The 23,893-nt window shown below is 38.9% G+C and overlaps 2 protein-coding genes across 2 annotated transcripts; both read right to left on the reverse strand.

Annotated features, from left to right (window-relative positions):
* Nucleotides 1-1,427: 1,427 nt before the first annotated feature.
* LOC115824889 (cytosolic phospholipase A2 gamma-like) lies at nucleotides 1,428-16,196 on the reverse strand. The gene is made up of 13 exons (XM_030788612.1): nucleotides 16,171-16,196; nucleotides 9,802-9,910; nucleotides 9,336-9,478; nucleotides 8,590-8,791; nucleotides 8,156-8,261; nucleotides 7,684-7,824; nucleotides 6,735-6,808; nucleotides 6,405-6,504; nucleotides 6,047-6,184; nucleotides 4,959-5,051; nucleotides 4,651-4,805; nucleotides 1,834-1,999; nucleotides 1,428-1,597 (listed from the first exon to the last, which is right to left on the reverse strand). Exons 1-13 carry the CDS (start codon nucleotides 16,194-16,196, stop codon nucleotides 1,428-1,430), a joined length of 1,623 nt encoding a protein of 540 aa, XP_030644472.1.
* A 1,950-nt stretch (nucleotides 16,197-18,146) lies between these two features.
* Nucleotides 18,147-19,002, reverse strand: LOC115824890 (prostate-associated microseminoprotein-like). Its single transcript, XM_030788613.1, has 3 exons — nucleotides 18,906-19,002; nucleotides 18,435-18,543; nucleotides 18,147-18,324 (listed from the first exon to the last, which is right to left on the reverse strand). Exons 1-3 carry the CDS (start codon nucleotides 19,000-19,002, stop codon nucleotides 18,147-18,149), a joined length of 384 nt encoding a protein of 127 aa, XP_030644473.1.
* Nucleotides 19,003-23,893: the final 4,891 nt, after the last annotated feature.

Raw genomic sequence — 23,893 nt, forward strand, 5'->3', positions numbered from 1 at the left:
GGTAAAATGTTGGTATTTTCTAAGACTCAAACAGAGAAATGCTTGTTGACACTGACTGGAAATTCTGTTTGATTGTGAGCAATGTTGTTCTTTATTGAGAAGCCAACACCATGGGGCTGCAGTTCATGTGTTGGTTTTCCCTTCAAAGGAAGGTGTAGCCCACACTAATTTCAGTAAGTTGCCTGTCATCAGCCAGATGGGTATCATGTAGGACGACAACACGGATGTTAAATCATCTCACCTAGCATGCTGGACGTGTATATTTAGACACAGAGGAAACAAACTGAGAACAGGTGCACTCAACAATTAGGTGACAAACTGATTAGGCAGTTAGTTATAATTGGGCTCTGACTGGCTAGGATATATGAAGGAAGAGACAGAGGCTGGACGTGTCTGCTAATATCTGCTTACGTTATAGTATTATATATAGATTTCTGTTTAAAACTGTTCTCTGTATCTATCAGCTTGATTAACTGATTTTAAGTAGGAAAATCGTATTTGTAACCTCACCTCCTCCCTCGCCAGTCTCAGCCATTCCACACTCAGCATCGCCGGTCTACTAATCACCGGTCTGATCACTCTCCTCCTGCACACCTGCCCTAACTTTAGTCTGATTACACATCTCCCTATTTAGACCCCTCCATCGGATCAGTCAGTGTGAAGTCTACACTTTCCCAGTGTCGTCTGAGCCGTCTTGTGGTTCATGTACCAAAGTTCCTAGTCTCTGTTAACCCTGTTTGTACTCTTTCTGTTAGCCTCCTGTTAACCCGTTTGTACTCTCTCTGTTAGCCTCCTGTTAAGCCTGTTTGTGTTGAGCTACTTTTGTTTGTTTCGTTTATCATTAAAATACTTCAGTTGTCCGCACTTGTGTCCAGCGCCGTTGTACTTCCTGACAGATACCTTTCCTAGAGCCTTCACATATGTTTGTGGTTGTTCATTTAAAGTTGGCCATTCAAGTTTGTTACATGATTTTATTTTTGACTTGTCAGTGATTTTTAAAATACAAATTAGTAATCTCTTATACAAAATAGTTTTCCCAAGAATCTGTGGTCACTGATATTGAAATAATATGCCATTCTCTTAAGCAGTGTCTGATGCCAGCAAGATGATGACGGCGCATCAGTGAAATCTAAATTCAAAATAAAGATTTTATAGGTTTTGAGGACTGCATATTTCTATGAATATGTATTTATGAAAAACAGCATATCCTAAAGCAGATGAAAAAATTTAGATCAGGTATTTGGACATTAAACAAGAACAATAACAAAACATACCAACAGGTTGATCAATCAATACTTCCACAAAAAATCAATCGCAATCTCAAGATCAAATTTATAAAAAAACAAATGTAATTTGACGTGAAGCACTGGCATGAATTAGTACAATTTGTGCACCACCCACTTTCATAATTTAAGGCCAGTTTTTCCCTAGTGTGCTTTGGCCTCCTTTTTCTCAATGACCCGCCGAATCGCTGTCACTAGTCTTGCCTTGTTGTTTTTCACATTCTCGCCTGCTTTTTCAATCAGATCGATGATCATGTCATGGCTGTAGGCCATCTGAAACGTAGTGTATCTGTCTGCCCACTCCTTAATATGACCTAAAAGCAGATTGAAAAGGCAGAGAAGGTTTTCCAAGGAGAACAGAAAATCATGGGTATTTATCTGTGTTTATTTTTGTATATTGAATTATGTTTTAGATGTGATCAACAGGCAAACACTCTGTCAGTAGTCAGAGTTACAGATACTACACCGAAACACAATCCACTCCACCGAACACTGCCGTTTAAAGATATGAAATACAAAATCATATGTGAATTGAAATAGGATCAGTTACCATCACAGTTGACTTTGTTGAAAAGGGGAATGTGGATCACAGTGGGAGCTCCGTTCTCCCCCTCAAACAGATAGAAGTCATCTGGCTCAGAAACACCTCTTGGCAATTTCACCTCAGGGAAAGGAATCTTCAAGTCGCTGCACATTTCAGAGGTATTGATCACAGTCTGTTGATGAAGAGAACATTTGTTGAGTCATTGCATCCATGACAAATGGGATACAGTTGAGTCAGAGCAGACACAGAACTTATGGGGGAAAAAAAAGATATGAAAATATGTTCATGTTCTGACAATGGTGGTATAAAGTGTTCTTTTCTATTGATGTTTCAATGCAATCAAACAAAATAACATACTTTCTCAAATTCTACATTTATTTAAAAGGAGAAATTCAACCTTACTGGTGCCCCTGTTTTTAATTCTTGGTCAAATTTTGGATGACAGCACTGAGCCTTTGTACATGTTTATGAAGGTCTGAGAACAGATTAGTAGGGATTCTGAACAGTTTTTCCACATAGAGTGTTTCCAGATCCCTCATGTCGTAAGGTTTAATCTCATGGACTGCCATCAACAGTCCATGAGCACAGTCCATGAGGTTAAAGATAACTGGTATTTATCAGTGTTGTGAGGCACTGCTGATGACGAATTTGATGAGCAAACTCCCATTGGTCCAATCATACATTTTGAATGAGACACAAGGAAAATGCAGAAATCAATTGTGGTGGAGCTCTGTATGGGGACAGTGAGACAAACTGACAGGTCTTTGACGGTTTTGACAGTTTATGACTGTTAACTTCTGCTTAACCCATGAGCTTAGCTAGATTATTGTGAATCCGGTTCATGAGCGTGGGCCTGACAGCACACTCACAGCAGAGCAGCAGAGGGCACCCATGTGTGTTCCTGCTTGTGAACTTATACATAAGTGATGTCAGTGGGCTACTTCCAAATCCGGTAGAGTATGTTTCATCTCCCACCACACGAGATGGACCAGACAAGACAGAGCATTGGAAGTCTGATCTGGAAATATATATGGGGCATCTGTGTCTCACGGTACTACCCTCAACAAAGTAGTCTGGACCATAATATGTCTGCTTCTGAATTATAAACAAAAATCTAGAAAACCGGTCTCGAGAGAGCCTCTGAGCAGGACATACTCAAGGACAGGATACTAAAGGAGCACAATTAGTCCACCATCAGCCACGCATGCACATCACTCAGGTTCGTTTACGATCAGGTCTTTCGGGTCTGTGTCTTCCGTTCACTTGTCACATGGCCACTGCACAAGCTCAGTGTAGTAATGACTGATTTGCCTACGAATCATAACTATGGGTCTTCTGGTCTTTCGTTCATTATTCAGGTGGTTACAGCAGTAACATGACCAATGCTAATATTACTGGTGAGGAGAGGCATCTGACGTTAGCTGGGTAGCTAGTGAACTGGAGGTTTCAACTGAATAACTCAGTAGGCTATGGTCCAAAAGATTGCTTAAGAGCTTAACAAAAGTGAACTTGTGTAGCTATTATACTTTACCAAGTGAAGCAAACCATGCTGCTCATAGTGTTTGAGGACCGTCTTTCTGTCATCACTCAGATGACAGCCACAGTGACTCTAGTCCAAAGAAGGAAATGAACGAATGACTTGAATAAAGATTCGTTCAGTTTACTGAACGAAATTAAAAGATCTGAGTCAGCAAAAAGATCCGAACTTCCCATCACTAGTGTCAAACTGCTGCTGTCACAGCTTCGGTCGTGTTCTCAGTTTTGTTTTTGTTTTTTCCTTCTGTTTCTAGTATTTCCATTCCCTTGTGTCTCCTTCGCTCCCCCTGTTGTTTTTCTGTGTGCGTGTGTGTCTGCGTGTGGGCGTGGCACTCCCGATTCACTGATCAGCCTTCACACCTGCACTTTATCAACTCTTTTGTATTTATACCCTGGTTGTTCATCCACTTACCGCCAGTTCGTTGTCCTAGCCAGTCCGGTCCATTTTCTCCTGCCTGCCTGCATTCCTCTTTCTCTGCCACGTTCACTGGTCAGAGTTCGTCACCCATTTCCCAACCGGTTTCACTTGCCATCTCTGTCCTCATCCGCTGCTATCCCTGTGTGTCTCAGCCTGCTCTCCTATCCTTCCATAATTCAAATCTACAATAAACCTTCGTCAAAACTCCACTTTGTGTCTGTGTTCTGCGTTTGAGTCCGCTCCATTTGTTGCAACAGATGCTGTAGCTGACAGCAAGTGAGTCTGATCCCGCCCCAAATGACCGATTGTCCAATCGTAGTTTAGCTCAACTCAATTGTGCTTGCAGACTCTCCACATTTTGACAGGACCAACAGGACAGTATCAAGCAAATCTTTTTACCAACACTAAATGAAAACTCCAGTGAAAACCAAAGGTGTATCTGGTTAATGTTGTCGGCATTTCTCAGAGGTACAACACTGCTTCTCACAAAACTGCCCAATTCCGGATTTTTAATGTTCGAAAGCCGACTAGACTTCGAAACTGTAAATCAGTGCAGGTGGGGCGTCCTCTGATAGGATAGCTACTGTTCTGTCACGCTACAGGGTGCACACAGGCATTGGAAACGTGTTTGATGGATGCATACAAACGTGTGCCCATGCTTTTACCCATCTCGTTAAAACATTAATTAATTAATTAGTTAATTAATAGATAGATAGATAGATAGATAGATAGATAGATAGATAATAATTACTTTTAACAAAGAAACTGTGATCAAGTCAAAAAATCGTGGTTATGCAATTATGAAATAATTGTTACAGGCCTATGTGTGTTCATATGTGTGCTTGTATCCTCATCTCTCTGTGCATCACCTCCATGGGGTCTCCAGCACTGAAGTCAAGGGAGATGATGAGATCGATGTCTCTCTCCTCTCTCAGCATTGGGAAATAGGGAGAGTTGTTCAGCAGTCCAGCATCTTCATAATATCTCTTCTCCTCACTCAGAACAGAGGCGTGCACATCTTCCACTGAGATTAAGAATCAAAAGAAATAAAAAATATCTTTACATGACCATGGCAAAGCAGACACCTTCAACATACAACAGTTACATTAAACTAATTTGTCCTCTACACCTACCCTGTGAATGGGATCTATAATAACAGTTAAGTCTTTGTTTCTACCTTTCATTTTGTGGAGGAAATTGTATGTCGTTCCCCATGTCCAGTTGCAAAGAAGCTGTATGATCTTTGGGATAATCCACGAGATCCTTGCTTCTTTAAAATTAAACATACATTTAATAAATGTTTAAAATGAACAAAATACAAAAGACATCAACTTTCGACACACTGAGACAGTAACATAAAAAGAAAAAAATGTTCAGTGAACCACTGCCTGACTACAAATGCCAACAGAGGGTTTCTAAATATATGGGTTTCACTGTGTGGTGCTCTTCTCTCCACCTTCCTCTGATTCAGCTGATCATTACTTGCCTTCACTGGCTCACGAACCACTGACTCACACTGACTGATTATTGTTCACACCTATTGCTTTTTCATCAACTCGTCTTATACACCGACATATCAATATATTGTTGTTCTCTCACATCTTTGTGAAGTGTCCTGTTACCACTTTGTGGTCTATGCTGTTTAACTCCTTTCTGTCGGTATTTGACTAGTATATTCTGATCCTTGCATGTGACATTACCTTATGATTTCCTGTCAAACCCTGTGGTCTAATTACCCTTAGCACAGACCTAGCAGGAGGCATTTCTAAACGCACTCCCATAAATAGAAGCCCTGGACCTTAATGTTCCTATGTCTTGGTCTGCAAAGTGTCAGAAAACCTGCCTGCGTGCTGCACGTCCAGGACCCCCAACCCCCTCTCCCCTCACAGCTCCTTTCTGCCCTGTGCTAACCTTACTGTGGACCACTCAGCTCCAGTCACACTGACATCTCTGGCTGCCTTCAGTCAAATTCATTCTGATTTTATTATCTTTCACCAACTGCCACTGGCACAAGTCCTGAGTTCCAAAATCTGATTCCACTAAATATGTTTGGATTAATTATTCTTTATCACCTCAACACAGGCCAGCATCATGGTATTTAACTCTCAACAAAAAAGGAAATATTTCTAACAAAAAAAGTGTTGTCATTAAGAAAGTATTATAAATAAAACATGTATCTGGAGATAAGACAACAGATATGTCTTATGACAATTCACAAAATTAATGTACTGAATATTGGAGAGCTAAGGATTTTGGTAAACTCACTTCTCTCTGAGGTCTCAAACCAATCTTCGTAGTTTTCACATATGGTCAGTGTGTACTGCTCCAGTATGTAATGTCTGTGCTCATGGAGTAACTCCTGTGCAGAGATAAACATCGCCCTCATATGTTTGTCCTGCTTTCCTGTGGTGGTAAACATGACAGGTTCATATCTCAGTAAAGAATCATGAGTCTTGATTTCACTGTCATTGAATTCACGATTTATCATGAATTATGATAAAAATACGGACTGTTCTTAGATACCACTCATTCATGACTTTAATTTTTTATATATATATAGTTTTAATTGCATACCTCTTCCAGAGAACAGAAATCTAGTGTGGAAGATATCTGAGGAAAGTACCTTTCAACAGCACAGTCATTTCTGTGATTAGATTTGTGGGGTCCTCTTTGTTCAGTACACAAATGTTCAGCTCCATTACAGTTAAGAGCACCTTTTGGCCCTGCGGTGAGTATTGCTCAAATGGAAGTAAGTCTGTGTGCGTGTGTGTGTGTGTGTGTGTGTGTGTGTGTGTGTGTATGAAAGAGAGGGGGAGAGAGAGAGAGAGAGAATTTCAAAACATATGTATTCATTGCAGTTCATTTTGAATTGAAGACTGAAAATGTCTAGTTGTCCAGAATAACTCGTTAAAAGCACAAATAAATGAAAAAGATCAATGAATCATTAAAAGACATGAATACCTTTGATCTTTTTCCATAACCACTCCTTTATTTCTTCTTCATCAGCGAGGGCACTGCCACAGAGTCCTGTGGAAATTAACAGAAGGGCTAACAGTTAGTGGTCTCTGGTTAGTAATGAAACATTCATGTGTAATTCTTCATATTATCCATATTGCTTGATGCTTCTAACTGCATGCATTAACAGCTGTAAACTAATGGTTTTACTGACAAAATAATAAAAGAAATTTCTTTTTCCCCTGAAATTCTCTCTTTACATTCTGTGCATGTTTATGTCAATATGTTTGTACTGTTGGCTCTCTGTTCGGTTTGGAAAAGCTGAACAGGGGAATATTTTGAAGGTCTACAGTCTATTTATGAGTATTAGTGTGAGTAAAAGACAACTGGGGGAAAGAGGGAATATCATTAACATGGTTTTGTAATTTACTCAAATAAGCAATTTTTCTCATTGGGTATTTTTAACATATTGTATGTGTGCCTTCGCGTCACAGTTAAGTATGTTCCAAATACACAGAGAGAAACACTGGCAAAAAGTTTTCAAAAAACAAAAAAAAATTATGTTTATACCATTATCTGTAGTTCTGAGCAGATTCAGAAAGTCATAACTTCTGCAAATGTGAAGCAAGGTTTTTTGAATGTGTCACTTATATCCTGTTGCTGTAGGTGTGTTAACTTATGTTAATTTACAACTCCTCTTCTGTGACTCTAAAATACATTTCATCGTATTAAACCAGTGAAATGTATTTTAGAGTTACATAAAAAAAAGGGAGGGGGGGAAGTCTGCTTGAGATTTTACAGTGTTAGAGGTCAAATTACTACTGTAAAAAACCTTAATTCTGAAGTGATAGTGTTGTAATACCCATATGTAATACACATATTTTTAGACCCACGGGAGTCTTTGTTGTGACTTATTGGAATCTCTGTTGGCTGTCAGTGAAAGATACCTTGCAGATACAGCATGTCAGTCTCAAGCTGCTTTTTAACTGCAGTTCCATTTGTAAACTGACTCCCAAAACAGGCTGCATCCACAAAAGCCCCAGTTAGGGAGTATCCAGCTTCATGAGGTGTAATCTCAAACCAGGCATCTGTACAGAAAACACTGTCAGAATTTGACCCTTATACATAGTGTGAACACAAGAACAAGCACAGTAAGAGACACAGTGCTATAGTTTACATGTCAGCACACACACACACACACACACACACACATAAACACATGCACTGAGATATGTGAACACAGCAATAAGCACATATGCCGTACCATAGTTTACATGTCAACACATGCGCACATACACACACATGCATGCATGCTCACACACACATACACACACACACACATACACACACACAGATTCAGGTGCACACACAAACGGGCCTTACAATACCCGTAAATACACACATGGACACGGAACAAACCTCGGTTCAGTTCCTCCTGTTTGCACTGTTTGTCTGTCACAGTGTAGATGGGATATGGGTCACTGCTGTGATTCTCATTCTGACTGCTTATAGTGTTCTCATCAATCTATACATAAAAACACCACACAATTTGATCTGTATACAGTGACATTTCCACTGTGTTTCAAAACAATGCCATAAAGTGTAAAATATGTGCTCGTCAAAAGTTCAGACTGGAATTTTTCATGGATTATCTGCTTTATGCTTTTTTACAGTTCAGTTTTCTGTGACATCTGATTTTACCTCTCAGTTCATTTCAGAGAGCTGCAGGATAATGCTTATTTGTCTGTATGGCCAAATACAGACAATAAGTAACCACCACAACAACCATGGCAGACAGATTATGGTTTCTTCAGTCTGTGTGCTGTACTCTCTTACCACATGAATACACTGACCTCTTTCACGATCATTGTGACAAACATTACAGCCCAGAGGTCTGTCAGGGAGAAGTTGTCTCTCTGGTTATAGTAATTTTTCAGTTTTTCCCAAGCATCTGACCAGCTGACTTCAGACCCATCAAGCCTTTTAATGATTTTCTCCTGCACAGCATCCAGTTTGGTGGACCAGTCTGGCTCTTTGTATAAGGACGCCATGCACCTGTGCACCATATCCACACCAAAAATGAGTCAAATATCAGTCAAATATTATTATTAGAAATCAAATCATAACTCATTCATATAAGTTCATTTATTCATTTATTTTATTCATTTTCTAAGTCATTTCCTGATTAGGGTCACAGGGGGTGCTGGAGCCTATCCCAGTGCTCACTGGGTGAAAGGCAGGGAAACACTCTGGACAGGTCGCCAGTCCATCGCAGTCATTATAAGTCACATATCACTTCATTTATATAAGTCATAGATCCATTTATCTATTTCTAATAGTATCAGTCAAATGTTATTATTAGAAGTCAAATCGTAACTCATTTGTGTCATTCACATATCAACTCATTTATACTTGTCAGAGATCCACAGTTTTTGTACTGTTGTGCTATACAGAGTGCACCAGTACACAAACTGTAAAGTACATTTAACATAGTTATACAGTATACTGTATGCATGTCACCGATTTACAGATCTAAGACAGAATTATGTTCATGGCCACCAGTTTATATGGTGAATGTTCATGTGTGTGTGGACAGTACCATGTGGATCCTGAGACTCCACTCAGATACAGCATGCAGTCCAGTAGATCACATTTCTCCAGCTGAACCAGTGATCCCAGTAATCCCACCATGGCTCGTTCACCTCCTCCAGAGCCCAGCAGTGCAATGTTGGGCATTGTATCCTATAAGGAAACATATGTGACATACAAAGATGCCATTGAGTCAAATCTTAGTGAATGTTATTAGTAGAATGACACTCAAATATAAAAAATCGTAAGTTTGTGATTTCTTGCTAAACAGGGTGGTTGAAGTGATCATAGATATAGTCAACACTGTGTGCATATTATAAATTTATGCTTCACACATTGTCACTCCCTCTCCCTCTATCTGTGTGAAGGTGATGATGAAATGATGAAGTGTGGCACTAGTAAGGTTGTTATATATAATATCTGTCTAAATAATGAAACATTTTAACAACTAAAGGGAAAAGCTTGGAGGTCCATACCAGACTGCAGGGGATCTTGTGTCTCTGTAAACACTGTAGAACAGTCTCTCTCCTGTGGGTAACATGCTGCTTCTCTCCTTCATTCAGAGAATGACCAATTCTGACTTTACTGCTGTAGACACAGTGTAAAGATGGACAGTTAATAATAAAACAAACTTTCGCTCACCCCCTCCCACGCTCAAACACAAAACCAAAAACCCACACCTGCACACACACACACACACACCTGATTACACTTTTAGCTGTACTATTGGCGTACAATCTCATCTATGAGTAATTAAAGTTAGTGTTCATAATGTTTTACCTTTGGCTAGGTTTGCTCTGAGACATCTGTGAAGGAACAAAAATACAGCCATAAATGATGTATACTGGACATACAAAAATATATATCTAAAGTAGCTTTAATTGTGTATGGTCCAGGATGGGTATACATGGACACATTATGAATCAGACACAGATGTTCCAAATCTAGTCTATGCAGATTTATTCAGCTCTATAATACCTAATGCAATGACTTATGGACAGCCTCTTTTTCAGGACACTGGTGAATCACAGTGGGATAATTCATGGTAAAATAAAGGTTAATAAATGAAAATAAATTAATGTCACTGTTGTGCATACAAAACTTTAGAATATGTTAACAGTTTGTTTACTACTTAGCCGGTGGTTGTTGCATTGCTTGTGTGTAAGAAATAAACGGAATGGCTCAGTAATTGTCTTTAAACATGAAGCAAATGATTGATACTTACCGTTCTCCCTGTTGGCTGAAGTCCACTCATAAGTTTGTTAATGTGATTTGTGAATGCAAGATTTTATACAATGTTTCACATGGGAGGAGTTCTGAAAGTAAGGAATGTGGGGACAAGTATGAGCATGTATTCTTCATTTTTTAAAGGTCAAGGTCTCAGTTTTCCTCATTTTGAACATAATAAACAGTAACAGCCAAACATACATTGACACCTAACAATGATTAAGTGAAAAACAATCACAGATGAGCTAAAAAGTCCTTAACAGGAGCAGGCCCTTGAAATAAAATGTCAGATTTCTACAGCCATGTATCACAGACTGAGGGTCATTATGGACGCTTATTGAGATTTCTGCTTTTACTATTTCTTGACATAAGGTTTAGAACACATTGACAACAATACAATTCCACACAATCAAAGAGGGGAACACAAGAAGTATTTACACAGAACAGAACAAGACTAGACTAACCAAAAACAGGTACAACGAATGATTCATTTACCAAAGGGAAGCAAAGGAAAGCAGGAAGTAAGACAAATGACCGGAAGAGTGGGAGAGAGAGAGAGAGAACCAGGGTGTGACGGCACCGTTCCTCTGATGTGCTGGGCTGTCCAGGGGCTCTGGAGGCGGACCGGAAAATGGGACTGGACATCTGCAGCTTCAAGCCAGAACTTTACAGCCTTTGGTAGGACACGGTCATCACTGCCTAAGGGGTCACCTAGAATTAACCTTTGCATAATTGGCAGTCAAGCACCATGTCTACATGGCCTCCTATGAGGATGCCTTGTTTTTGTTTGGCATACTTGTTTGTTTGACCATCCATTGGTTTCCTATTTGAACAGTCCATAAAATTAAAATGAGCAAAATCTTTCATTTTGAGACTCTCATAAAATCAAGGCATGTTAATTAAAGCTTTTTTTTTATTAATATAGACTATAGAAAGTAATTATTGTCTTCTGTGTTTTCTGTTTGTGTGGTGTGCTGGTCGGGATTTACCCTGATATTTCTGCAAACCGTGCCAGAGGAGAGGACCAAGGTGTTTGTTTTCAGCTCAGAAGACTCTCTGAAATGAACAGAGCAGAATCATGAAAAAGAAACACTTTTTTCAAATACAGTTATTTTTGTCCAGGTTCTCTCCCTTTCTTCCCACCTCCTCTATTTTTTAAACTCTAGTGTGGTCTATGATAATGAAAAATATACTCATCCAAGACTCTCAGGGAAAAAAGCCAGAGTATTGTGTAACTACCTAACCTGTTATGTGGAAACCAAATGAGTTAACAGTAAACCACAAATGAACGGAAACAGGTATTTTGACAAAGAATTGAGTGTCAGTCACACACATTTTAGGATACACACATTTCACAACCAATTCAATAATACTTAGAAACACACACACACACACACACACGCAGAGCAGCCAATGAGCAGGTTCATGGTTAAGTTTGAGCACGTTTGAGCAAAGGAAAGAAACGATTCCTGCATGTGTGTTATGTGTGTCATGTGTTTTACACATATTCTATCTAAATCAGGTTATCTTTTGAAATAAATAATGTGCATGAGATACTTTTCACATTAAGAAAGTGTATCTAACTTTTAAACTTAAAATTTAACCCCACATCATAATCTCACAGAGAATGAGTTCCCCCTGTGGAGTCTTGGTTCCTCCCAAAGTTTCTTTCTCCTTTCCACATTATTTTACTACTGGAACAAAATAGTTGGAGTTCTGTGGGAGAGAATTCTCAGCCTGGGCCAGATATGGCTAAGATTCTAACCAGACTGTTCACTTACTGTCAAAATAAATAATCTAAGTCTTCAGAGTCTGATGCAGGATACAACAAACGGAGCCGGTCCCAGGAGTGGCTGAAGCAATCCCCACAAAGCGCAGATTCTTATACATATTCTTATCAATTCCTCAAAAAAGGATGTTCATTGCCACATCTCTTTTCGGTTGGGTGCCCCTGCCAGCCCAGCCTTGTAGATTCCCCATCCACTCTGCAATACGTCATTACTTCATATTCTCCCTTTACAACAAGCATAAGTTGTCACCAATATTTACTACCCCTATCATTAGTGGAATAAGACATATCATGTACAAATGATTACATTGATTCACCCTTATAATAATGAGTAAATAATTGTTACAGTGCTTATCATGATTGTTACAATGATTATCTTCAGGGAACATATTATTTCCCTGAAAGTTCCTAATGAGATTCCTCTGCTGACATATTTTCTTTCATTCTCTAAGGACTTTCAGCACTGTAATTATTATAATTCTGCAGGATAGCACCAGGATGATGTTAAGATTCAGTAATCAGGGAAATAGGGAAGTGGATTAACTGAGATTTGCCCATAGACTGTGTGCAAAGGTAAAGTGAAACGATGCCATGGAAGCGGAAGCCCTCCTGGACGTAGGAGCAGAAGTCTCCCTCATAACCCACTTCACAGAACAGCTGTACAGAGATCAGTGCCTAAACCCCCACTGACCAAGCTTAAGGTGACAGTGGCAAGGAAAAATTCTCTAAAATGATTTGAATAGGAGGAGGAAACTTTGGGAGGAACCAAGACTCCGCAGGGGGGAGCTCATTTTCTGTTAGGTGCGGGGGTAAATTCTAAGTTTAAAAGTTAATTAGACTTTCTCAATGAGAAAATATCTGATAGCCTGATTTAGATAGAATATGTGTAAAGCACATGACACACGTTTCCTATCATTTGCTCAAACGTGCCCAAGCTTAACCAAGAACATGCCTGTCTCTCTCCCTCACTCTCCCTCTGCGTGTGTGTGTGTGTGTGTGGGTGTGGGTTTGTGGTTGGCTAGGTGGGGTTCTAAGTATTATTGAATTGGTTGTGAAATGTGTGTATCCTAAAATGTGTGTGACTGCCACTCAATTCTTTGTCAAAATACCTGTTTCCGTTCATTTGTGGTTTACTGTTAAGTCATTTGGTTTCCACATAACAGGTTAAGTAGTTACACAATACTCTGGCTTTTTTCCCTGAGAGTCTTGGATGAGTATATTTTTCATTATCATAGACCACACTAGAGTTTAAAAAATAGAGGAGGTGGGGAGAAAGGGAGAGAACCTGGACAAAAATAACTGTATTTGAAAAAAGTGCACTGTTCATTTCAGAGACTCTCACAGACATTAGTAATTCTGAGCTGAAAATGATAAACATCACCTCTGTCCTCTCTCCTGGTACGGTTTGCAGAGATATCAGTAGTAAATCCTGACCAGCACACCACACAAATGAAAAACACTGAAGCCAATAATTATTCTCTCAGGTCTGTATTAATTAAAGAGAGAGAGAGAGAGAGAGAGAGAGAGTGTTTCAATTAATATGCCTTGATTTTATGGGAATCTTTAAATGAAGGATTTAAATCTCACCACTTCCATAGTACTTTCTCTGGTTTCTATTAATAATAATAATAATAATAATAATAATAATAATAATAATAATAATAACAACAACAATAATAATAATAACAATAATAAAATAAAATAAAAAAATAATGTAATGAGATGTGTGTAATAATAATAATAATAATAAAAAGAGTTTCAGTTAACATGCCTCGAGTTTTATGAGGATCTTAAAGTGAAGGATTTTGTGAATTTTTCGGATTGCTTAAATTGGGAATAAATGAATGTGTGAATCAGCTGTTTCTGTGTGGGTACAGAAGTGGACTGAAATTCAAGGAAGAAATCAGGCAAATGAATCCTTTTCATTTTTCAAATTTAGAGCCCCAGGCCTCATGAGGAAACAATTGGCATAATATCTGCAAATTTTTCACGGAACGAACAGCTCATACCAGTACTTGTGTTGGTCCTTCAGTTAACTTGCACTACTGACACCAAGTGATCAGGTGTAAAATATCATAATCATCACATCCCCCTTTCTTTGAAGTGAATACTGAACAGGCTACTGAACAGACAAATTATAGGTGTCAGCTATCCACCTATTAGACATGGTGGGTAGCACTGTTGCCTCACAGCAAAAAGGTCTCGGGGTTGATTCCCAGCCAGGTAGGGTGAGAGCTATCTATTACCTTGTAGATCTCATCATCGCAACACAACATATGTGGTATTAAAATGTTGTTCTTCTCTAAGTATTACACCAAGAAATAAACAATAGTGTTATTGTGACTGATCAGTAGTTTGTGTGTCTAAATCATGTGTGGCCATACATATTGCAAAATGAGACTTGTAAGCTTACATGTTCATTTGAATCAGAGGTGTCAGAACAGGGAAACGTCTAAAAGGGCAGAAGGTGACCGGAATCGAGAAACACTGAGCTAGAACACCATTCAACAGAACTTTAGAACTTTATTGAAAAATCAGAAGGATGCTCATCATTGCCTCTCGTATCCGTTGTGTGCTACCTGTCTGGGGTGCATGAAAGACTATTCTGTCAGGCTCTTGTGGGTGGTCCGCAGCAGCATCCATGTTCCACTCAGGCAAAAAATTCTCTTTATGTAACTCCCAAACATTACGCAGTATGCAGCAAGCAACAACAGTGTCAGGCAGTATAGAAATGTCCACATCGTTGTGCTTAGCAAGGCACCTCCAACGGCTTAGCAAGGCACAGTCAGGCGATGGTGATGGGTGAACCCTTTCATTAGCCACTTCCTCAGAGGGTAAGCTGCATCTCCGATGAGATGGATCCCTCTGTGCAATAACGGGAATGTGGCTTACGTCGATGGCACCGGCACACATAGGATAACCTTGCTCAGCAAATCTATCTAGGGTCTTCTTGGATTGTTCCCCTTTGACAGGCAAATGAAACGCTTGAGTAGGTTTCCTTTAGAGCAGATGTAACCTGGTACACTAGGCCACATACAGTGGACATTCCTACACCAAAAAGACAACTTATTGTCCTATACTCGCTCTGCGTGGCATGCCACCAAAGAACAATGGCCAGTCTCTGACACGGTTCAAGTTGTTTTCGCCATCGTGTAACCTTTCGCGTTAGGGCGGGTTTGACAAGAAGCACACTGGGACATGCAAAAATGAAGTCTTCATTGCACATCGTCAAAGTTCTTTAAAACATCTGCCCCAAATAGGTGAAAGGGCAACTCTGGACAAAATGCAAACCTGATTCTGCAGACATAGTCCGTAGTGCATGTGTGAGAACGGCTTTGGTGTAGTATCGTCATACTGCAGAATGATAATTGATCACTGTGTTCCCTGGGGTTAATTACACATCAGTTCTATCATTACATAATAAAATGATTGTGCAACTCACAATTCCTTTTTCACATTAATAAAGCTTTTATTTACCATTCAGTGGAGTCAGACAAGAAAAGGAAAATGAGTATTTGTGTATTAATGGCATGTTTTTGACAGGTACAGAGGAGACAGAGAATACAGTTCATGCTTGGATATCAATGAATATCTACGTATTTGATTATTTAAAAAAAAAAATCACTTCGGAAAACAGAAGGGTGTATACTGTGCCTTATTTTTGGAAGAGGAATGCAGAAGGTAAAACAATAAAAGCGAACAGCAGGATTCATTCCCTAAAAAACGTAATAAAAATAAACAAACAAACAAATAAATAAATAAAATCAAGAAAGAGTTAAAGACTATTTGCAGGGATAAGCTTACTTTTCACCTTATTTATCCTCAAAACCTTTCCTTGAGTTTAACTGCTGACATATGTCATATGTTATTTGTCATACTAACATATGCTTATATGCAAATAAGGACAACCAGATACAGTTGATCTCTCCCTGCGGGTAAATGTGTTGACTCACCTCTGCTTCACACTTTGTGATCTTACTTGAGCTGTCATGAGAACAGTGTACATTTATCACTGGAAATGAAATACTGATTTTGAAAACCAAGTACAGTTCTGTGTAGCTTGTGTTGTAAAGAATGATCATACTCTGTAATAAAGCAGAAGTTTCATTATTTCACTAAATATTGAACTGACCAGATTTAGAAAATTTAACTGAAATGAAGGAAAGTACCAAGAAAAAAAGAACATGTTATCATATTCAAAATGTTTCTCTCTGAAGAAATCATGTGGAAAGGAGAAAGGTTTTGAAAACAGATGCGAGGTCATTCCAGTGTATTTAACTAGAAGACTTCTGCAGCTGAACAATCTTATCACAATAGCACTAAACTGTAGAAGGTACTTGTCATCATTCTCCACTTTCACTGTCATCATTTTGCTCCTGCTAAACTGTCTCATACCATACTGACCTGTGTCTCATGGGAGGTTACACTGTACACTCACTTTTGTTTTGTTTTTGCCTTGTGATGGCCTTCAGTTTACTTCCATTTCACACAAGATAATGAAGATTGTCTGTTAAAAATCAAACCAGTAGATTCAGTGCTATTGTAGTATAAGCTGCTTCAGCACAAAAGAACAACAAAGGAGGTTGCTTTTTCTTCTAGAGTAGTTTGGTAACCTAACCTTGCCATGGGCAGTCTTCAACTGAACACTTTGTTCAGAACAAACACGTCACACAGCACTGAGAGGCACATATTACCATGTCAGGTAAACGCAATGACAGTAGCTCGAGAACTTACCACTACCCACACAGTCACAGTGCATGCTGGGAAATGCTCTGCTCTCCCCAGTGCTGCTACATTACTAATAATCTCCAGAACCTTAATTTCATGCTAATCTGCCAGAGCTGCTTAACCCTGCAACAAGGTTTCTCTTCTTTTCACTTTTAGTACAAATTACTGTTAGGGATTCCCTCTTTTAGCCATCTTGGGAATTGTAATGTTGACTAGAAAATAGTTTACTTCAGAAAATCTGAAGGTGTATCAAGAAAACATTTTGTTTACATGCTGTCAAGAACTACTGGCATAACTGAAGTCAGTTTTGTTTTGTTTTGTTTTTTAAGTCCTGTTTATAGCTGCTTTGTATCTCTTCTGGATTAAACTTTGGGACTTTCTACAGCAGATTTGATTTTTCAAATTGTAATGGTATCATTTTCGTATTCTATAGACGCAACATGGGAAGTGTGCAGCTACACTACAATTTTCATATTTTACATCAGGTTTATCTCTTAGCCACTTTCACAATGATACTGAAAAAGTGCTAATCAGAGACTGTTACATGCTGAGATTTTGAAAATGAATTATGGTCAATTATTGACATGAACAATACAATCAAACATCAAAGAAAGTGACTACAACTTATGAAATTTCATTAGACATTGTGAATACATAAAGCAAAGTACTGACAACTTATAAACTTCAAAACTGTCACATTTATTCAGAGAGGACAGGTAAAGGTGTATTAAGAAAACATGTTGTTGTTCCTTCAGACAAAGATGATATTGATGATGGATATATATGTTAGAGGACAGATTAGAAATGCCTTCGATGTGATGCATAGAGTTATTGTTTTACTCAAAATTAACAAGAACGATCACAAGAATTAAATAATGCAGCACCTGTCAAAAGTAACAGTAAGTATAATAAAAATAGCAAAGTGAGTGAATTACAGCAAGCCTGTTTGTAAAGATGTCTGTGTGCGTGTTCTTATATGCGTCCCCATTTGGTGGATCTGGTCCATAAAATTTGGGCATATATATCAGGCAGTGTTTGAAATATATATATATATATTTCCACTTGTATTCTGGAGCTTTAATAGAGAGGGTCGTTTTCAGATTTCCATATGGGCCCTTTCCCAAGTCTCAGCTGGTTCTGCCTTCCAAACAGGCATGGCAGTTTATGATTGGCCTTCATCACCACGGCAACAGTACAGGAGTCCGGTTTACGTATGGCTTCACACCAGTCTGGGTAATCCACAAGCTGTGGACCACTAAAGAGCAGAAAGAGAGATGACTGTAAGGTAGCTGTGTATGTGTGTGTGTGTGTGTGTATCTATGGATAATCTAGCTTGTATGCATGCTGTTCGCCATTGAAACTTACTTTTCACAGCAGCCCACTCCAAAGGGCTCTAGACACACACACTGGAAACAGTCTTCTGTCACCCAGCTCTCCCCGATGTTGAACAGCTGATTCTGATACTCACAGCTGGCTACTCACAGACACACAGAAAACACAGCCACAGACTCTGTGATGGACAGTTTGTGTTTGACAGCTCCTCTCAAATCACTTTTCTCCCAGCACCTCAGAATTGGTCAGTGAAGCTAAAGTTAGGCTCTCATGTAATCATTATTCTGATTGGATATCATTCATAAACAGACACTTATACTGCGTATTTAGATGTAAAGATTCCAATTTACACATATAAGCCATACATTAATAAAAACAAACTCCTCTTTTTTCAAAACTGCACACTTATATGCTTCATGTTCACTCAATGGGACATTCAAATACATTTTCACGGGGAAACACACACAAAAGCATAATTTCACATTGTAACCAGCTGTATCTCACCTTTGCCGTTGAAATAGCATTCTCCCCTGCCATAGATACATCGACCATAGGGCAGAAAGACACTCATTGAGCACAGCACAGCCAAGAGTCCCCTCATGTCTACATGTGATGTGTACATATCTCTATCTGTGAAAACAGTTCACCATTTACAGTTCAGTTCCTACATCTATGAACATGATTTAACTTACCAACATCTATGAATTCATTTATTCAGTATAACAGAGAAAGTCATTTGAGATTTCAAATAAATTTCACGATCATCAGAAGTTTATCAAATCACCTGAAATGCTATTTGTCCAGACCTGGCCAATTTCAGTCTTAATTGTTTTTGTCTCTTCACATTAAATTAGGGTGTACAGAGCTGCTTAAGTTTACATTCCTCGGCCACTGCATTTTTATCAAAAATTCTCTCACAGATGTTCTCTCAGAGAGGATTATTTTTCTCCAGATTCTGAAGATTTGAGGACATACACAAGTGTGTTCTGCTTTGATAAGATATTTTTTATTTCATTCACATAATAACGGTTTATATAAAACTGATTGGTCATTAAATTTAAATCACTGAAGTTTATGATGTGTGCATGTATGTGTGTTTTAAACAGATGACGCTATTTCTATGGATTTTAAAACTGTGAATTTACTGACATTTTCAAATTTTATGAGAAAAAAAAAATCTTGTGTAAGCTTCAGCTCCCATTTTCAGGTTATAATTTTCTTATGTAAATGTTATTGATTTCTGTTACATCAAAACTACATTTGATATGCAATATTCCAGAGCGTTTCCATAAAACTCTTACTTCAGTTGCCAGTAAATTTGCCAAGGCATTTGGATATACAAACTAGAATATACCACTGTTTTTGGAAAAGGTGAGAAAAATTAACATTGTGTATAAGAATTTTCAGCCTGTCCAAATTCTCTTACCTGTGATAAGTTTTCTTCTCGTTCCTGTTTCTCTCTGTGGTTTTCTTGCCTCCTGTCGTAAACTCCCCTCCTGATGTGAATGTGTAGCTGTGTAAGGTCTGAGACACTGTGTTGCAGCTTTTTATACCTTTATTTCTGTACTCTCCTCCATCCACCTTTTACCTTTTCTGTCACAAATATTTATCTTCAGTGCATTATTCAGTTCCCTTTGTCTCTTGCTCTCCTTCTCTCTGTCACTTTCTCTCAGATACTGTGCAGACTGAGGGACCAATACAGGTACTGGTATGAGCTGTTCATTTCATGAAAAAAAATCGCAAATCGTAATCAGTTATACCAATAGTTTATGTCCATAATACAGGACTGTAGTAACAATATTGAGCATTGAATATGTTTTAATACCAATACCTGTTCAGCAGTAAGTGACACCCTCTTTTTTTAACATGAGATTTTGTATTTGACAGAAATAATTATCCCACACAATAGACAAGAGTGAAGCAGGGCATTCGTTCATTTTCTAAGCTGCTTATGCTAATTAGGGTCGCATCCTAATTAGGGAATGCTATCCCAGCATTCATTCTGCGAAAGGTGGGGTAACACCCTGGACAGGTTGCCAGTCCATCACAGGGCAGACACACAGGCAAGCACGTTCACACATAGGGGCAATTTTTAGTGTCTCCAATTCACCTGACTTACATGGCTTTGGGAGGAAACCGGAGCTCCTGAAGGAAACCCACGGAGACACAGGGTGAACATGCAAACTCCACACTGAAAGGACCCTGGCCGCTGAGACAGGAATCGGACCAAGGACCTTCTTGCTGTAAGGCGACAGCGCTACCCACTGCACCACCGTTCACCCTGGAGCAGGCCAATGCCGACCAAATACTTACATGTCAGGGAGAACTTAAGAAGCTGGATGTATGTGCTGATCTTCACTGCTGCACCTAGACAGGAACAACACATAGAGTTGCAAATGGTAAGGACAAGAATTCACAAAGATCTAAGGCAAAAGCAGGGGTATTTAAACAAACAGAAATCTAGGCTTAATGAATACAAACTGGTGAAACAACTGATTGAATGATTAAGTGGTTGAACCAAGGCAACAGGACACTGAACCAAGGCAAACAGAACACCAAAAGACCAGTAAATTGGGGAAGTAAGGACAAAGCCTCACATACAAGTTAACCATATAACCATATGGCCACAATAGAAATATGACCAAATAACAAAGGAAAAATGAATAAATATAAAAGAAAAAGAAAACATATTTTTTAAAAAAATATTTAAATTTGTAATTGATATGAGTAAAACAGATGTGTGTGTGTATACATAAAGGATTTGCACTGTGCGAATCACCCACACACTTTGTTAATATCTGGAAAAACATAAACATTACTATTTCCATAAGATGAAGTTCTTGCTATCTTGGGTTTATGTAATAACTGAAACACTGGATTAGTCGCCTCATGTTCTTTCATCACTTGAGTGAAAGGTCACACGTTACCTTTTGCATTTACCTTGAGGTCAAAGGTCATGTGCTGCTGCTGTGTCCCATTGTTACATCACAGGAGAACTGACGCACACTTTGTGTGTGTGTGTGTGTGTGTGTCACTATGTGTTTGTGTAGTTGTCACAGGGGTGATCCCTACTAAATGAAATGCAAGAGCAAGACAAAATAAGAATGAAGAGAATATTTCAATGCACCACATTTTAATTATGTCTTTCAAATAGCTTACTTACTATTGAAATAAGAAACATATGAAATTTACAGGAAGATGAGAGCAATGCTGTATACACAGACTCCTCTGAGAGGAAATTTCCTACATTCACCATTTGTACTGCTGCTTTTTTTTCTGCCCTGTAAATCCCTTGGGTATGTATGAGTGAGAACTCCACACCAGACAGACCCAAACCTCCACCACACCTCAGACAGGCAGATACAAAAGCTAGTGTGGTAAAGGCCTGAGTTACCAGGGTGGTCGACATGGCTCAGGGTAAAAGATTTACCCATGGCATCCCCAATTGACTGACTCGCCTCTGTCTAAAAGAGAGACTTCTGACACGTTGTTTCAGTCGAAGCCTTCTGGGAGCAACTGTTCACTAGAAAAAACACAGCATGCTAAAATGTTCATGAAAGCCTGCTGAACATCAAAACAACTTTTGTGAATCTTAAGTCCCAGATAAACTTGAACCAATATGATTTCTAGGAATGGGATTTCTAGTCTAGGAATGGGATCCTTTCGAAGAGTTATACGACTGTTCCTACCTGTCACATCATAGAAGACGTTGTATGTTTATCCCCACATCCACAGACCAAGATGCTTCACCACAGCCGCGATGACCCAAAATGACCCTGCTTATTTACATTTACATTTACTCTCAGAAAACAAGTTTCATCAAGAGCAAATAACAAAAAATTATTACAGCCAATGTCACGTTAATTACACTAAATGTCCTAGCAGCACACCTTATGTAATATTACCTTCTGTGCTATTTTCTACAATCGCACATCAAGAAGACTGTGTTCAGAGGTAATGGGGAGATAAGATATAAACAATAAGATGTATTAGCTCTCTTCTCATATTATGTGATTGTATTTGATATGTTCATAAAAAATACAGATGTGTTCACTGATGATAGATTTAAAATAATAAACTAGACAACTGAGACGAATTTAATTCGTGTTACACATTTTTTCGTTCATTTAGCACGATTTAAAACATTTATTCTATAAAAAAACACACACACACAAACGCAGCAGACAAGCATTAACGAGGCCTCTATTCAAAGCAATGCTGCTTTTATTACCACTCTATTGGACGCTGGCACAAGTCCTGTATTCCAAAAAGAATCTATTAATTCTGCATGGGTTCAGTATTTTGTTTGAAATTTTTATCACTTCTGCACAGATCAGCACCACAGTCAGATTCAGATCCTCTTTGTAACAAAATATCTTCAGTAGAATATTTTTAACCATCAATCTCATCATTAAAAAGGTATAATAAAAAGAGATTAATCTGTAGATATGACCATAAATCATGTTATGACAATTCACAAAGCACATATGATGAATAATGGACAAGTAGGGAGTTTGAGAAATGCACCATTATTTGGGACCTTAAACAAATCCTCAAAGTTCTTACATACGTTGTTATGACCCTGAGTCATAAGCGTGTATTATTGTTCTTGTGTGCTGTTTCAATCTAGTGTGTTATTGTTTGTGTGTGCTGCTTTTCTCCCCCTGACTGGTGTGTTTTCCCCGTGTGTCTCTGTGTCTTTAATTGTATGTAGTAGCTGAGGATTGGTGCACAGCCTGACAGCGGCACTTTTAAAAAGATGCTGCCTCCGCCTGCCAGTTGCCCTCTTTTCCTGGCCCAATCTGACCGTGCTGTGAAGCAATTGCTGTGGTTTTGAGTGACAATTCGTGTAAAAATGTTCTGATAGATATTTGTTGTATATGTTGTAAATCTGTGTGTTTAGTTGACGTTCATTGTGTGTAGTGTCTGACTAATGTTCGATGTATATATTGTAGATAATTTTTCGTGTGAACAGTCTGGGTAGTTGTAGGGATGAGAAGGGGATAACAAGCGGGGGCTCGTCCGGGATATTTAAAAAAATAAAAAAAATCAGAATTCTTGGTTGACACTCTGGGTTATTTTTTTTTTTTTTTCAGGTGGCATGATGGAGTTTGATTTAGACTCGTTCACGAGGAATCCTACATTGTCTTATATAAGCATAAGAAGGCAGATTTGCGGTTTATTGCTGATTTGTTTAATGTTCAAGCCCCATTAAATATTAAAAAGGAGGATCTGAAACAGCGTCTGGTTGAGAAGCTGAGGGAAAAGGGTTTGTCTTGGGGGCTTACCACTGCACAGGCAGCGGGAAAAGCTGATGTTGAGCGTCGAGATCCCGTGTCGTCTGTCCTATGCCCCTCCCAAGATCCATCCACTACGTCACAGAAAACCGTTGAGGTGCTCCAGCTCACATTAAAAATCAAGGAGATGGAGGTGGGGAATCGCGAGTTGGAGGTGGAGGCAATGCACCTTAGGGTGAGAGCGTTAGAACTAGA

The sequence above is a fragment of the Chanos chanos genome, chromosome 12 (genome assembly GCF_902362185.1).
Source record: "Chanos chanos chromosome 12, fChaCha1.1, whole genome shotgun sequence".
Taxonomy (NCBI): Eukaryota; Metazoa; Chordata; class Actinopteri; order Gonorynchiformes; family Chanidae; genus Chanos; species Chanos chanos.

Excerpts from the sequence above, each read along its gene's own strand:
- LOC115824889 (XM_030788612.1), bottom strand. The coding sequence starts at position 16,196 with ATGTCAGCAGTTAAACTCAAGGAAAG. Across the intron at positions 2,000-4,650 it reads GTGCTGGAGACCCCATGGAG|ACTGTGATCAATACCTCTGA; the intron begins GTGATGCACAGA and ends CTTCATCAACAG. Across the intron at positions 1,598-1,833 it reads CAACAAAGTCAACTGTGATG|GTCATATTAAGGAGTGGGCA; the intron begins GTAACTGATCCT and ends ATCTGCTTTTAG.
- LOC115824890 (XM_030788613.1), bottom strand. The coding sequence starts at position 19,002 with ATGAGGGGACTCTTGGCTGTGCTGTGCTCAATGAGTGTCTTTCTGCCC. Across the intron at positions 18,544-18,905 it reads ATGCTATTTCAACGGCAAAG|CCAGCTGTGAGTATCAGAAT; the intron begins GTGAGATACAGC and ends GTCTGTGAGTAG. Across the intron at positions 18,325-18,434 it reads GGAGTGGGCTGCTGTGAAAA|TGGTCCACAGCTTGTGGATT; the intron begins GTAAGTTTCAAT and ends TCTGCTCTTTAG.